A 14,741-nucleotide genomic window follows, 5' to 3' on the forward strand; every position below is an offset into this window, starting at 1 on the left:
GATGGCTACTATTTATAGAATAAATAAACGATCCTGATCATTGCAAGCATAGAAAAAAGTCATAGATCTACAATTTAACCCTTAAAATATGCTGTTTATTGGCCAACCACACAGGGAAATGCATCCACATGACACTGTATTATGCAGAATTGTCATGGTCTCCGTGCCTGCCCGGTCGGCCCCACAAGGCTACATTTGCTGTTTCTGTTCTCTCCCTCTCTGCCTGGACGGAGCTCACTGTGGGCTCCCGCCCTTGGCCCACACACACACCTGACAACAATCACCTGTCATCACCGGGAGCACTATTTGAGGCTGGAACACAGATCCTCTCGTCGCTGGAGGATTGTACTACTGACGTTAGTGTTCTCACAGCTCCTGTGGACTTGTGCTTCATAATTCGTGATTTGTGATTAGTTGGTGACTTTCCTTCTCTTCTGCCTCAGATCTCTCTCCCCCCCCCCCCGGACCTGCGTCCTCCCTGCCGTGTGAACGTGTGTGAGTGTGAGCAAAGAAGACGTGAGCGAGTGTGAGAGAGCTACCCTGTGATTCCCCGGAGTTTTAGATCCCTTCCCTGTACATACATTGCACTGGCACTGTAAATAAACTACACCTTGGAGACACCTAACCGCTCTGCGTTTGAGTCCCTGTAACCAGATCGTGACAAGAATATATAAACTTTATGTTTTATATGTATCTAAATCTTTATGCATACACTCTTTGAATAAAATCTAAAGAACAGTTTGAAGGAGGGTCATTAGTGCCCACTGAGCTGATGTTTGCAGCTTCACTAGTTAAATGTAAAGGATTGTTTTCTGCAGCTGATTTGAGTTTTTTGGTCTGTGGTTCTGTGGTGTGTATGTGCACGATTTCATGATTATCTCTGTACAGCACACTTTAGATTGCCTGACGTCTGTGCTATTTTCATGATATTCTGCCACAGTTTGGATAAAAGTAATAAGTGCATCCATTCTGCTGTATTGTGAATAGAGATATGATAATTTAGTGCATAAGTAAATTTGAATTAGATGCACATATTTACGCACGGACGGTATTTCCGGATGTATATTCGAGAAAAAACTGAGCCAAGACGATATAGATGTAAGTCCTGCTGATCCATCAGCTATATTAATAATTAATTAAAAATGTCACAACACGTGTAATATTATGTATTTGCAATTTTATACATGTATTTACACCACTTGCATACAGGCTTTCTTGTAGACTCAATAAAATATAGCAATTAAAGTGAAAAGTAACATTTTCAAAATAGTCCAAATAAAAAAATAATAATAATTATAATAATAAATTTCTAATAGTTAATAAAGGGCTATAGAAAACATGTCAGGTTAAATACCATTAAATCCGAAGTAGGCAACGAGTGACGTTAGTCATGTGACTCCCACCTTGGGTCATATGACTCACAGGGGCAGGCCTTTCGGTATATGAAGTAGAGGAGAGAATTTTATCCCTACTACTCTTTTTGTTTCTGTTTTTGCGGACTTATTTCGACACTTTCTTTCCTCACTCGCTTCTTTGTGTCTGCCGGAGTGAAGAAGAAGAAGAAGTTACGAGAAAGAGCCAACATGGCAGCAGGAAGCCGGCTCGCTGCTCTTTGGCTACAGCTCTTTGTTGTGGTGTCTTGCTGTGTTTCTAACGTCAGCCCTCAGCAGGTACAGTAGCCCGCAATTATCTGCTTAGTGTCTCTTCATAACAGCATGCTAAGTGCTCGGCATGAATTTCTGAGCAATAATGTGACAGCGGATGTCTGTGCTGAAACTACAACTTTAGAAGATGGACTACAAACATGCACTTTACTTTCATTCAGGTCATATAACGCGCAACCATATAACAATAAGAATATATAAAAGAAAAATAATATTATATATTTCCTGCTTCAGAGATAAAACAGTGCAAAGACGTTCAATGACTGTAGTAAAATCATCATCCATCACTTATCTAGTTTAGCGCGGTTGTTTTCTGGGTGGAGAGTAATCTAAAGGCAAGCAACCCAACAGTGGATATAGCCAGGGGTTAAAGTGGGATTTGGCAGTTGGGGGAACTTGAAGTTTTCTGTGTTTGCGCATGTAGTTTAGTTTCTTTGTCGCCTATTGCCCCGCATTTCTTAGGGTTATTGCTCTTCGCGGATTCAGCCTGCTGCTGAATGCAAACTGCAACTAACAAACTAAATGTGTGACAAACAGTTTGTGTGGGACGCGTTAACAATGCTGGGATTAAAGCAGATATATTACATTTGAATGAAACTTGCCCATCTCTCTTGCTAAGTAAACACCATAAGAAGTTTGTTCTTGTGGCCTCATGAGATAGTCTGCATTCTCTGTTATTTCACTGTTATTTGGGCTGCTGCTCTCTCTGGTAACAGACCATTTTTAGCCAGTTATGACACACACACACATCACTTCGAACCATTTCCTCTCGTGTGACACTTTAAAGTCACACTAACAAAAAAAAAAAAGACAGTAACTCTGTTTCTCAAAATATACTGCTGCTTCCTTTTCTCTATGGTAGTTTCCATCATATTTAAAAGCCTTTTTGTCTTATTGGTGAGTTGTAACTTTGACTGATGGGCATAGCGTTAGACAGGATAACCTTCACATGCATTGGGAGTCTGCAGGAGTCTCCATGGACTATGATTACAGATGACATTGTGATCTGTAGTGAGAGTACTAAGCATGTGGAAGAGACTCTGGAGAGGTGCAGGCATGCTCTGGAGAGAAGAATTAAACTGTTACTAGACCTGCTATGACGTATGGTTTGAAGACGTATGTGCTGACAAAACGACAGGAGGTGCAGCTGAAGATGTTAACATTTTTGTTCAAAATGACCAGGATTAGAAATGAGCACATCAGAGGGAGAGCTCAGGTTTAGAGACCTGCCAAACCAGGACGTCGACAAGGGAGCCCACAGAGCAGGTTCACAAATGATGTGAAGCAGGACATGCAGAGGGAGTTGCTAAGGATAGGGTGAGATGGAGGCAGATATGAAATGCTGAGCTGTTGTGACCCCTGAAAGAACAAGTTTCTACAGTACTGATGTTACATGAATCATCATTGCTGCTTTTAAACCTTAAAGCTAGGGTAAAGGTGGAATTTGGTAAGTGTTACTAAAGAAAGGCTTACATTCGTATTGATTGTTCCTACCAAAACCCTTCTAGAAGCAACATGTGTCACTTAGTCATATGCATATGGACATTTATTTTAATGCATTATCAAAATTAACTCTAATTTCAGCTGAGTATATTATTGCATGGCCAGAACTTTATGTCGAATCCTATGAAAAAACTTAAAACCATAATTCCCACGTAAATGTCTGCTGTCTATCTGTCTTATGGCTTTGTTGACCTGCATTAGTGCACCATGCAGCTGTAAACCATACAACACAGTATACACTTTTAATAACATGTTAGAACTATCAGAGGATAGTCTTCAGATATTAGATAATCAGATAACTTCAGCTGCACATCCTGTACAGATCCACTGCCTGATTTTAAAATCTGGCATGCACTAGGACGTGGTATGTAAGCTTTAAATTTCCAGTTTATCTGTTACAGTCTTTACCCTTTAAAATAATCTCTCATCTTCTCCTGACCTGTCTGTCAGTGTGAAATCATATTCACTTTTGTGCTCCTGGAAAATACTGCAGCTCTACCCTTAGCTAACAGATGTATTAATATTCAAACTGCACAGAAACAGTTTGTGTTTTTGGTGATAGAAGTTGAGATGTTTGAAATGTTGAATTTAACTTACTTGACATATTAAAAAAACAGAAGGAGGAAGCTCCTCGCTTCAGTGGAGTTGGTGCACGACAGGGCCATGTGATGACTTTAATTGCCTTCATAGTCATAGCTGAAAGGACTGTCAGGCTGCACCACATGAAAAATGAACTGATTTAGACTATTCTGTACCAGATTACCTATCAGGTTGAATTATTTATTTATTTTAGGTGCCAGGATGCCACTTTAGACCTTTGATAATAGTTTCTAGTGGCTGAAGGACACAAAATCGCTTCCTTAAAGGAAAAGCAAGATCACCTGATTTTCTTTTCATTTCCTGAACTCAAAGCCAGATCACATGTTTGTCTGTTACATGACACCTGACGCATGCTGAAAATGCTCCTGCCTACAGATAATTCACAAATATCTCTTCCCTCTCTTTTACCTTCCCTTCTCCCCGCTGTTCAGATCGACCCCCTGGTGTTTGAGGAGCAGCTGCTGTGGGTGAGCGGAGCCCAGGGTCAGGTGAACACTTACAGGATCCCGCTGCTCACCTTCACCCCCAAAGGAAGCCTGCTGGCGTTTGCAGAAGCCAGGAAGTCTTCTTCTTCTGACATTGGAGCGAAATTCTTTGCTTTGCGGCGCTCCACAGACAAAGGCAAGACCACTGCAAGAGATAGACAGTCACACAAAACTTACAGTGTGTCAGAAAACAGTCAGCAGTCACATGGGCGCAAATGAGGAGAGTTTATCGCTTCTGAATGAATGTCTGGGAGTGTATGCCATTGTTAGCATCAACCATAATTGATATTTTGAGTAGATGTTTGGTTTTATTTATATTTACCTTTTTTTTTTTTTTTTTTTTTAACATTTCATACCTTGAAACTGGATCAACGAGTTCTACGCAGTGTTCAAACAGACTGATGATATAAATTCTGCTGACTGAGCCTTGAAATAAAAGTAAAAATCACAAAAGCACAAAAAACAGGTCACGTTTTCTCTGCTTCATCTCCTCCTCTTCCTCTATCATCTCTCTAGGAGCCACCTGGTCCCCGACCACCTTTATTATCGATGACGGGGCGGCACCGGATGGCATAAACCTGGGCTCTGTTGTGGTGGACGAGGAAGTGGGCTCAGTGATTCTGATCTACTCAGTGTGTTTCCACCACTACCACTGTAGCCCGGCCAGCATCATGATGGTGGAGAGCCGGGATGACGGCCTCAGCTGGACCCCGCCCAGAAACCTCTCGGTTACGCTCGGCGTGAAGAACTTTGCTCCCGGGCCGGGCCTCGGCCTCCAGGTGAGAGAACAAGACATGTGACACTGAAGTGAGAGAACTTTTCAAGCTGTAAAATGAGCTAAAATGTAAGTGAAACGACCTTTAAGCTGGATTTATTTTTATTGTGATCATGAGCTCCTGGGTGCTCAGCAATTCCCATCACAGAGTCACGATTCAAGATGTTAAAGTGAGATTTTCCAGGCAGATTTCTCTGTGGCTATAATGTAAATTTGGTTCCTGTTCCTGAAATCTTGCTCCATGCATCTGTTTTCCACCTCTGTAATTATGCTCTGAAGAGGTTTAGGTGTAATGTGCAAAAACTAATTTGCATTAAATTAGCATTAAGAATATTCTTTTGATGCTTAGCAAAAAGAGTGATTGTGTGTTCATGCATTAGAAGCCACGAGCCTTTTATTGATCCTACTTGTAGACTACATTCTTTATCAATCTGACTCCCTATCTGTCAATAGAAAATTGTACTTAGTAGTCAGTATAATCCTTTAATGATATAAGTTTGCATATGGTAGAATACTGCATGTAATCATTAGTGTTTAGAAGTATATAGTTGGTGGCATATTGAAAGAATGTCTCATCCTAGGGGGTCTGTGACATTCCAGGGTGTTCTGGCGTTCACCCCCACATCCTGGGAGTATGGGAGAGGTTGTACCTTGTCTTATTGTTTTACGGTAGGATTAACGTAGCTATGTCAGTTTTAGTCTAAGTGCTTTTTTACATATAGATGAACTGTTGGATTTTCCAGACCAGCAGGTTAAGGGAAGTTGTTTATGGGGTCACACTCTGACACTCTGACTGACACACACACACACACACACACACACACACACACACACACACACACACACACACACACACACACACATTCCAATGTGACTCGGGTACAAAAGCACTGGTTTGAGTTTGACATCAGAGTTTTGCAATGTGCAGCTGTCATAAAAACAGGCCAGCTTTAATAAAAAGGAAAAAAAAAAGAAGTCATGAGCTCAGAAGATAAAGGATTACTGAGGATTGCACTGGTTCGTGATTGCTGTCTCTTTTATTATTCTGTCCAGATTAGAGAAACGACACCTGGCTTTGTTCTTGTTTCATTTCAGACAAAAAGGGGTCAGTAGTAGCAGCTGAAAGTATATAAACCTCTCACAGAGCGTTAGTTTATTAAAATGGACTCAGAATCAGATGCAAACGGAGCTTCTTGTTGTTGCATTTGATGCACAGTATGTCTTAGTTGTGGTCTAACGATTGTACTTGAGTATTTTTCAGTTACCTGTAATTGTAATCAAAATACCTCACACTGACATGACTTCCTTAAATACTTTCATTAATCCTAAACAGGGAAGCAATACTTAAATCAGACATAAATAAGAAAGGCATCAGTGGAAGATAAAGTGTACATGTTGGGATGTTTGTGTCTTTACTAAATGTCTAAATATACTATGAATCACCTCAGTGGCTGAGCAGTTGGGATCCTAAGTGTGAAACCCGAACGTGTAGCATAAATTCGTAACCATGAATGCTCCCTAAAACTATAATGGGGTTTCCAGAACAATGAGAAGTATAAAAAATGTTCAGTTGAAATGTCACTTTTTCCCCTTGCATGCCTCTGAGAGGTCAGAGTAAGGCTGTCGATGATGAAAGGGTCCTAACTGTGTGAAGTGAAGTGAGCTGGAAGTGCTGAAGTATTATTTCGTTAAGCAGAGGATACACTGGTCTACCTTTTTATGAAATAAAAATAGATAATAGAATCCCAATTAATGCCGTAACCTGCTGATATGTTTTGAACCTTCACTGAAACATTATGTTAAGTGCGAGGTGAACTATAAACGCTGCTGTAATAAAATCTGCTTCTTATGATGTTGTTGCCTTCCCTAGAACATGCAGATTCATTTTTTAATTTTTTTATTATTATTATGAGCTACAGTCATGTGAAAAACTAAGTACACTCTGTGATTCAGTAGCTTGTAGCACCACTGTTTGACTTTATGACTCAATGACTGTAAGGTGCTCAGGTCCTGTGGCTAGGTGCTCCAGCGCCGTGCCTGACAGCTGGTATGAGGTGTTTGTGCTGATATGCTGTGTTTGGTTGTCAGGTGGTGCTGTGCACGATGAACAAACAGCTCCGCTTTGGCCTCGTCTGTCCAAAGGACATTGTTCCAGGAGTCAGCGCGACTCTGCAAACCTAAGCTGTGCTTTCATGTTCTTTTTAGAAAAGACAGGCTTTCTCCTTGTAACCCTTCCAAACAAGCTGTGCTTGTTCAGTCTTTTTCTAAACGAACATTAACTGTAACATTTAATTTGCTAGATGAGGCCTGCTGAGTCTGAGATGTAGCTCTCAGGGATTTTTATCCAGCTTCTCCCAGCATTTAACCATCTGACCTTGGGGTGAATTCGCTGGGACGTCCAGTCCTGGGAAGATCAGCAGCTGTCCTGAATGTTTTCCACTTTTGAGTCAACTTCAAATTGTTTGGAAACCCAGACTGATGGGCAGCAGCAGTTGCTCCTCTGAGATCATCGCTGGTGTTAACACACACATGAATGCTCCAGACAAGCAAACCTCTGCTTGCATAGAGGTGCTCAGCTCACACACAGGAATATTAAAGCTGGTTTATAAAAGAAAAAGTTAGAGCATAATGTAAGGCACTGCAAGTGTAACAGCACCGATATTCAGTAAATGAACCTCTTTGTTTTTGTGTGAGCTATATTTATACTTGCCTTTCTAATATGGACTTTATTCAATTGAATTTAACCAGATGCATAGCTTTATTTTCAGCTTTGAATGCATTTAATCCAGACAGTAATGTCTGCAGCTGCTTGTTTCTCTCCACAGTCTATATCAATCTTTAAGAGCTGTTATGTTTGTGGATATTACACCTTTTTAATCAGTAATATGACACAAAACAGTATCTGTAAAAAAAAAAAAAAAAAAATTATTTGAACACAGCTCACTCGTTTAATTCCTCTCCTCTTTGTTTTCTCTGACTTCTCAGCTCACCAACCGTGTTTAAACATTAAAAAAATACTAAATGATGATAACCAACAGCTGCATCCCTGAACTGTTTTTTGTTTGTGTCTTTTGGACTACAGAAGCGCTTCAATCCTGCAAAGGGGAGGTTGGTGGTTTGCGGTCATGGGACACTGGAGGGCGACGGTGTTTTCTGCATCCTGAGCGACGACCACGGACAAACCTGGTACAACGGTGCAGCGCTGAAAAGCATCCCCTACAACCAGAAGAAAAAAGCGCAGGACTTCAACCCTGATGAGTGCCAGGTATGTTTGCTGGTGCCGTCGGTCAGTTAGAGATTACAGTTAGAGCCATTAGTATTTGAACAGTTACAGAGTTTTTTTGTCATTTCCACAATTAAATTAACTTTGTTGTCGACATTAGCGGAAAACTTTCTTTGGTTCACCATGCTGCAGATCAATTCATAATCAATCCATAATAAAAATACTGGTAATTATTCATACAATAATAACTACATACACACCTTTTTTCTACCTAGTGGCATCAGAATAAAGAGGACGTTCTCAGACAGCAACAACAGAACGGCGTTTTTAAGACGCCAGTGTGATACAGATTATCTAATGAGGTTTGTTGTCAACCAACAGCAGTTCTGACAATGCTGCCCAGTTTGTTTCTATCTGCCACACTCGGGTTACCATCCCAGATGGAGATATTGAAGCTGACATACACCAAAAAAATAATGTTTTTGTTGACTTTTAACTTTTTAACTTCCTAAAAAAAAAAAAAACTCTGACTAGCTTTCTTGTTGATGACATCAATATTTTCCATAAATCATACTTCCCATAAATCTTGTCATCTTGTCCTCAGACGCTTGAAGCTTTTACTGACTTAAACAGACTGATCAGAAAGTGAAAAACCTGTTTTTTGAGCCTGTGTAATTCAAGGCGTTTCCCTTTGTCAGCATTAATCAGCAAATAACAAGATTTACACCAATCCTCAAATCTACATACCTGAGCAAAATAATCAGACTTAAAATTACCATTAAAGAAACCAACAAACAGCCATAACATCAGCAAATGTTAAACATTTTCACATTCCATATCCTGTATTTGCATATCATTTATATAAACATAACAGTGGTGATCAAACATCATTCAGCTTTAGATTACTCTGTTTGTATCCTTAGAGATTGAAGAGATTGAGATTGAAACTCGCTATGCAACGGCTGTGAGTCATCAAGTGAAAGTTAACTAGCCAACCGCTGTAACTGCCTGACATACAGAGAAGCTGGGTTCAGCTGTGGCTCACCAGTCAGCCTGTAATTTAACATTGTGCATGAGTGAGCTTCTGTTTTTTTACACATAAATATCCAGACCACCAAGGAAAAGGACAAAACAGACTTGGTGAAAGCGGGATAAAGTCATCGTGGTTTTGTGGAAGAAAGAACGTTTCCTCAAGCAGGACAGTTGCTGGTGCCTTCTGTGCTCACAGCTTCACAGTTTGTTTGCCTCAAAGTTCAGTTTTGAATCAATAATTGTTCCAAGATGTTTATCAGACTCAAGACGTTATACCACCTGGCCCTTTATAGCTGTGACCTGTTGTGTGTGAGAACATTTCCTAAAATCAGACCAATCAGTGATTAACATCTTTTGACATTTTTTAACTGAAGAGAGGACTCAACGTGCCATTTAACAGAATCATGAGGCTGGCCTCCTGCAACTGACTAACAATAACAGAGTCATCTGCATACTTTAGCACAGTGCTGTTTCATACCTACTCTAGCACATGTTTGTGTACAGGTCAGCAGGTCAGGTCAGAAGGCCACGTGCTTTTACTCGTTCCAAAGACATAATGCAAACTCTGAGATGATAGAGCTTTCTCGGCTCCAGAATTGTGGAAGGATTTATCATCGCACATCAGGTGATCTCCTTCACTTACTTGCTTTATAAATAAAGTGGTACAGGATAAATAATACCAGAGTTTCACTACACTACTACGATGGATTTAAAAGTGCAGACTTTCAGCTTAATTCACGATTACAAAACGATTAACTGTTTATAAATGATGGCCCTTTTTATGCACAGTCCCCCATTTCAGACGCTCAAACACGATAGGAAAAATTAACATAAGGATTGTTTTTAATGCTTTTAATAACGACTCCTTGAAGTCAAGGACATCACCGAATGTTGCATTTCCTCCTTTAATATGCTCTGTCAGTCCTTTACTGCAGATGGTTTCCTTCCTTGCAGCTTATTTGAGGCTTTTTCTACATTCACTTTTCTATTTAATAACTGAAACGCGTGCCGTGTTTGGTTGGATCAGGTGACTCGCTTGGCCTATGAGGAATATCCAGTTTCTTGTGAAATTCTTGAGTGTGGTTTGCAGTTTGCTTCTGTCAGCAGTCACATCATCAATAAACACTGGTGACTCTGTTTCATTGGCAGCCGTAAATTTCCATGTCATAATATTGTTTCCATCATGTTTGACACATGATGTGGTTTGCTTTGGATCATGAACAGTTCCTTTCTTTCTCCATTCTGTATCTTCCCATCATTCTGGTATCAGTTAATCTTGGTTTAATTTCTTCAACCAATATATTCCAAACCTGTGGAGGCTCTATTAGTTGTTTTTATGGAAAAGTATAATTTGGTCTTCTTGTTCTTGAGTGTAACTAATGATTTGAATCTTCTGATAGACCTACGTTAAACAGCCACTTCTCTCTTGTCTTTGGAAATGTTTATGTGGAGTTTTAAAATGACTTTGTTTTGCTTGCATTACAGAAAATTATCAAGTGGTTCTTGGGGAAAAGTCACACTTGTAGCAGCAAAAATAAAGTTTGGTGGTTATTAAGTTAAAGGGAAGTTAGCATTAGTTTATTTAGTGACATTATGAGGAAGTGTGAATGCTCATAGTGCACTGTTGTGAAATGTGGTTCTGCCCTCTAGTGGACAGAAAGTTGTTGTTTTTGTCTTTAACTTCAGTGTAGATTCTCCCATTTATTTTATTCAGTGCAGTTATATGAAGGCATCCCTATTACAATTGTAATTATAATCTTTCACCTTTGATACACTCTTTTCTCCGTCTGTTCTTCTGCAGCCAATTGAGTTGACTGACGGGACCATCGCCATCAACGTCCGGAACCAGAACAACTACCACTGCCGGTGCCGCATTGTGGTGCACAGCTATGATGGAGGGTTGACCCTGCCCTTAGAAGGCCTGATTTTTGACGAGGCACTGGTGGATCCTGTAGTGGCAGCCGGAGCTCTGCAAAAAGAGGGCGTGATCTACTTCACCAACCCCTCCAATGAGCAAAAGAGTAAGAAACACGAGCACTAAGCTTTTTCATCTCTGTGTAAGACTAGCAAAAAGTTAGTTTTGTGTATTAAGAATGTTACTCTTTATGTATTCTGTATGCCATTCTAGTGAGAAATGCTAATATGAAACATGGTGATCTCTGCTCCCGTTTCTACTCTTGGCTCATATCAGTTGCATTAGTTATAATTATTAAATATTCATGTCCTGTTACCCCAAAAATGTCCACCCAGTTAGTTCCTGAGTAAATTTAGTATTCACTAATAAATTTAATTTAATATTTGGTTACTTTGGCCACTTTTAGTGTTTTCCTTTACGGCACAATAACTACTTTATATTCTTATGGAATCCAATGATAATTAAGTTTATTTCAGCTCCCCTAACTTATCTGGTTTGTTTTTACTGTAGCTCTATAAATCATGGCAACTTTCCACTTTTTTATGAACTGTATTCACATATGAGCTAAAGTACAAGCTCAGTAAAGCTTCATAAAAAAGTGACTTTCACCTTATTTCGGTTTCAATTTGAACTGAAAGTAAACACAGAAATCTGATGCTACGCAGTGATCCATGCACGCCAGTTTGAGGCAAACTTTCTGGCAGAAAATGATACCATGATGCAATGCTGTAATCAGATAGATTGACCTTGTTTCCCTGAATCTTTGCAGTACAGGTGGAAACTGCTTAATCAGCACAAAACACAGAGTCTCACTGATGAGAAAAAACCCAGGTTGAAATGATCCTGATTAAGTTGAGTGGATAAATAAGTGATGCTTTATCTCCTTCAGGAGTGAATCTAACCCTGAAATGGTCGCTGACAAACGGCATGTCTTGGGAGAACAAAGCTGTCCAGATATGGGCGGGTCCGAGCGGCTACTCCAGTATGACATCACTGGACAGCGGCTCTGTAGAAGACCGCAAGTACATCTTTGTCATCTACGAGAAGGGCCAGAAAGACTATTTCGAGACTGTCTCGTTCACCAAGATCCACCTGTATGGTGGTCGTTAAGAGCACACGAGGACGTAGGTAGAGCAAAGTCAGACATGAACTATGGTGCAAACTAAACATAAATAACTTATCTGTTTTGTCTCAGATTTAAACACTTAAGGGAAAAAAGAAAACCGGAAGAGGGTTTTTTTTTTTTTTTTAATCCATCATCTTTCTCAGGAAGATAAACAGACTCATTCTAGGATATCACGAAAATGGAGAAAGAAGAATCTGCACGCACACATTTTGTGATTACGCCATCAAAAAATATTTTTCTCTGATTTAATCCTTCTGTCCTTTACATTTTTCAAAGGGGGTTTAAATCACGTGTTTGTAACCCTTTAATTTTATTTGCCAAGTAACTACACAGCTGCAAAATTCGGGCAGAGAAATATGTCAAAGCAGGAAATGCTGAAGAATGTTTTACAGACGGGGTACATAATTTACAAAAAGCTGATTGTTAAGTATTTTGTAAACCTAATTGTTTTGGGACAGAAAAAAAACTAATGTTTGAGTGTGTGAAAGTGAAAATTACTTTTGAACCACTATAGATGCAACAGTTTTTTCTTTTACTATCATAAAGTTTGCTGTGAATTCATGCTGATTGAAATCAGTTCTACCTTTAGAAAACTTGTAATTGTGTAAAATAATGGCCTAAAAAAGCAAAACCTTTTTTAAAAGATGTATATTTTCACTTATAAATTCTCTTTAATTGTTTCTTTGAGGTTTAAATAATTGTTTCATATACATGTGTGGAAGAATGTGTGAATGAAAAGGTGCCTAACGTAACCCAAAATGTCTTTGTTTGTATTTATGGAGCGGAAGCGGAGTTATTTTATTTGTATATTTTAAATGTCAGATTATGACCAAATGTCCTTTGTCTGTAGTTGCTTGGCGGATAAATGAATCTGTGCTGTAATGGATTTTCCTTCTTGTCACATTGTCCTTGTTTTTATGGATTTGATTGTGGAAAACACACTTTTTATGTCTGAAATGAAAATAAAAGGGAGGGACTGATTTAAACCACAGTTGAAGGCAAAAAATGTCACTTCATGTTTTTCTCTATACGTCTTTCTGATACAACTCTAATATAAGGGAAAAAACTCATTTTTTCAGTTTTAAGTTGTAAAATATTTACTGCTTTTATTTTGAAACTTACTTTACATTAGAATGAAAATCAGTGTGCTGAGTTTTCCAAAAGAAAGAACATTTAGTTGGGATATGAATATCAGAATCAGAATACTTTATTGATCCCTGGGGGAAATTATTTTTTGTTACAGTGCTCCATTTTAAACCAACATTAAGACAAGACAGACAATACGCTAACTAAGAATAGTACAATATATACATATATATACATACATACATACATACATACATAAGTCACTTATAAATAAATAGTTGGAAAAGAAACATGTGTAGTTGTAGCAGCAAACAGTGTGTTAAGTGGATGCGTTGTACAGGGAGATGGCCACAGGCAGGAATGATTTCCTGTGTCGTTCAGTGGTGCTTTTCGGTAATCTCAGTCTCTCACTGAACGAGCTCCTGTGACTGACCAACATGTCATGGAGTGGGTGGGAGGTGTTATCCAACATTGTCTTTATCTTGGACAGCATCCGCCTCTCCGACACCACCTTGAGGGAGTCCAGCTCCATCCCCACAACATTGCTGGCCTTACGGATCAGTTTATTAAGTCTGTTGGCATCTGCGACCCTCAGCCTGCTCCCCCAGCATGCAACAGCATAGAGGATCGCACTGGCCACAACAGACTCATAGAAAATCCTCAGCATTTTCTGGCAGATGTTGAAGGACCTCAGTCGCCTCAAAAAATAGAGACGACTCTGGCCCTTCCTGTAAAGTGCTGTGGTGTTTTTAGCCCAGTCCAGTTTATTGTCAATGTGTACTCCAAGGTATTTATAGTCCTCCACAATGTCAACACTGACCCCCTGAATTGAAACAGGGGTCAAGTGTTTCCTGGTCTTCCTGAAGTCCACGATCAGTTCCTTGGTCTTTGCCACGTTGAGCTGCAGATGATTCTGCTCACACCACGTGACAAAGGAGTCGACCACAGCCCGGTACTCTGTCTCATCATCCCTGCTGATGCATCCAACCACCGCAGAGTCATCAGAAAACTTCTGAAGATGGCAGGTCTCTGTGCAGTGGCTGAAGTCTGTGGTGTAGAGGGTGAAGAGGAAGGGGGAGAGGACAGTCCCCTGTGGTGTCCCTGTGTTGCTAATCACCTTGTCAGACACACACTGTGGGAGACGTACATATTGTGGTCTTCCTGTCAGGTAATCAACAATCCAGGACACCAGAGAAGCATCCACCTGCATCGCTGCTAACTTATCACCCAGGAGGGTCGGCCTGATGGTGTTGAAAGCACTGGAAAAGTCAAAAAACATGACCCTCACAGTGCTCGCCGGCTGGTCCAGATGGGTGTAGACACGATTGAGCA

The 14,741-nt window shown here is 40.0% G+C and overlaps 1 protein-coding gene across 1 annotated transcript; it reads left to right on the top strand.

The window, feature by feature from the left end:
• Positions 1-1,415: 1,415 nt before the first annotated feature.
• Positions 1,416-13,314, top strand: LOC113015104 (sialidase-1-like). Its single transcript, XM_026157030.2, has 6 exons — positions 1,416-1,670; positions 4,199-4,388; positions 4,769-5,031; positions 8,110-8,292; positions 11,084-11,303; positions 12,087-13,314. The coding sequence occupies exons 1-6, from the start codon at positions 1,584-1,586 to the stop codon at positions 12,305-12,307; spliced, it is 1,164 nt and encodes a 387-aa protein (XP_026012815.1). The 5' UTR covers positions 1,416-1,583; the 3' UTR covers positions 12,308-13,314.
• Positions 13,315-14,741: the final 1,427 nt, after the last annotated feature.

Source organism: Astatotilapia calliptera, chromosome 22, assembly GCF_964374335.1.
Source record: "Astatotilapia calliptera chromosome 22, fAstCal68.1, whole genome shotgun sequence".
Taxonomy (NCBI): domain Eukaryota; kingdom Metazoa; phylum Chordata; class Actinopteri; order Cichliformes; family Cichlidae; genus Astatotilapia; species Astatotilapia calliptera.

Coding starts and splice junctions, on each gene's coding strand:
- LOC113015104 (XM_026157030.2), top strand. CDS start 1,584: ATGGCAGCAGGAAGCCGGCTCGCTGCTCTTTGGCTACAGCTCTTTGTT. Junction 4,389..4,768: donor GCGGCGCTCCACAGACAAAG/GCAAGACCACTG, acceptor TCATCTCTCTAG/GAGCCACCTGGTCCCCGACC. Junction 8,293..11,083: donor TCAACCCTGATGAGTGCCAG/GTATGTTTGCTG, acceptor GTTCTTCTGCAG/CCAATTGAGTTGACTGACGG.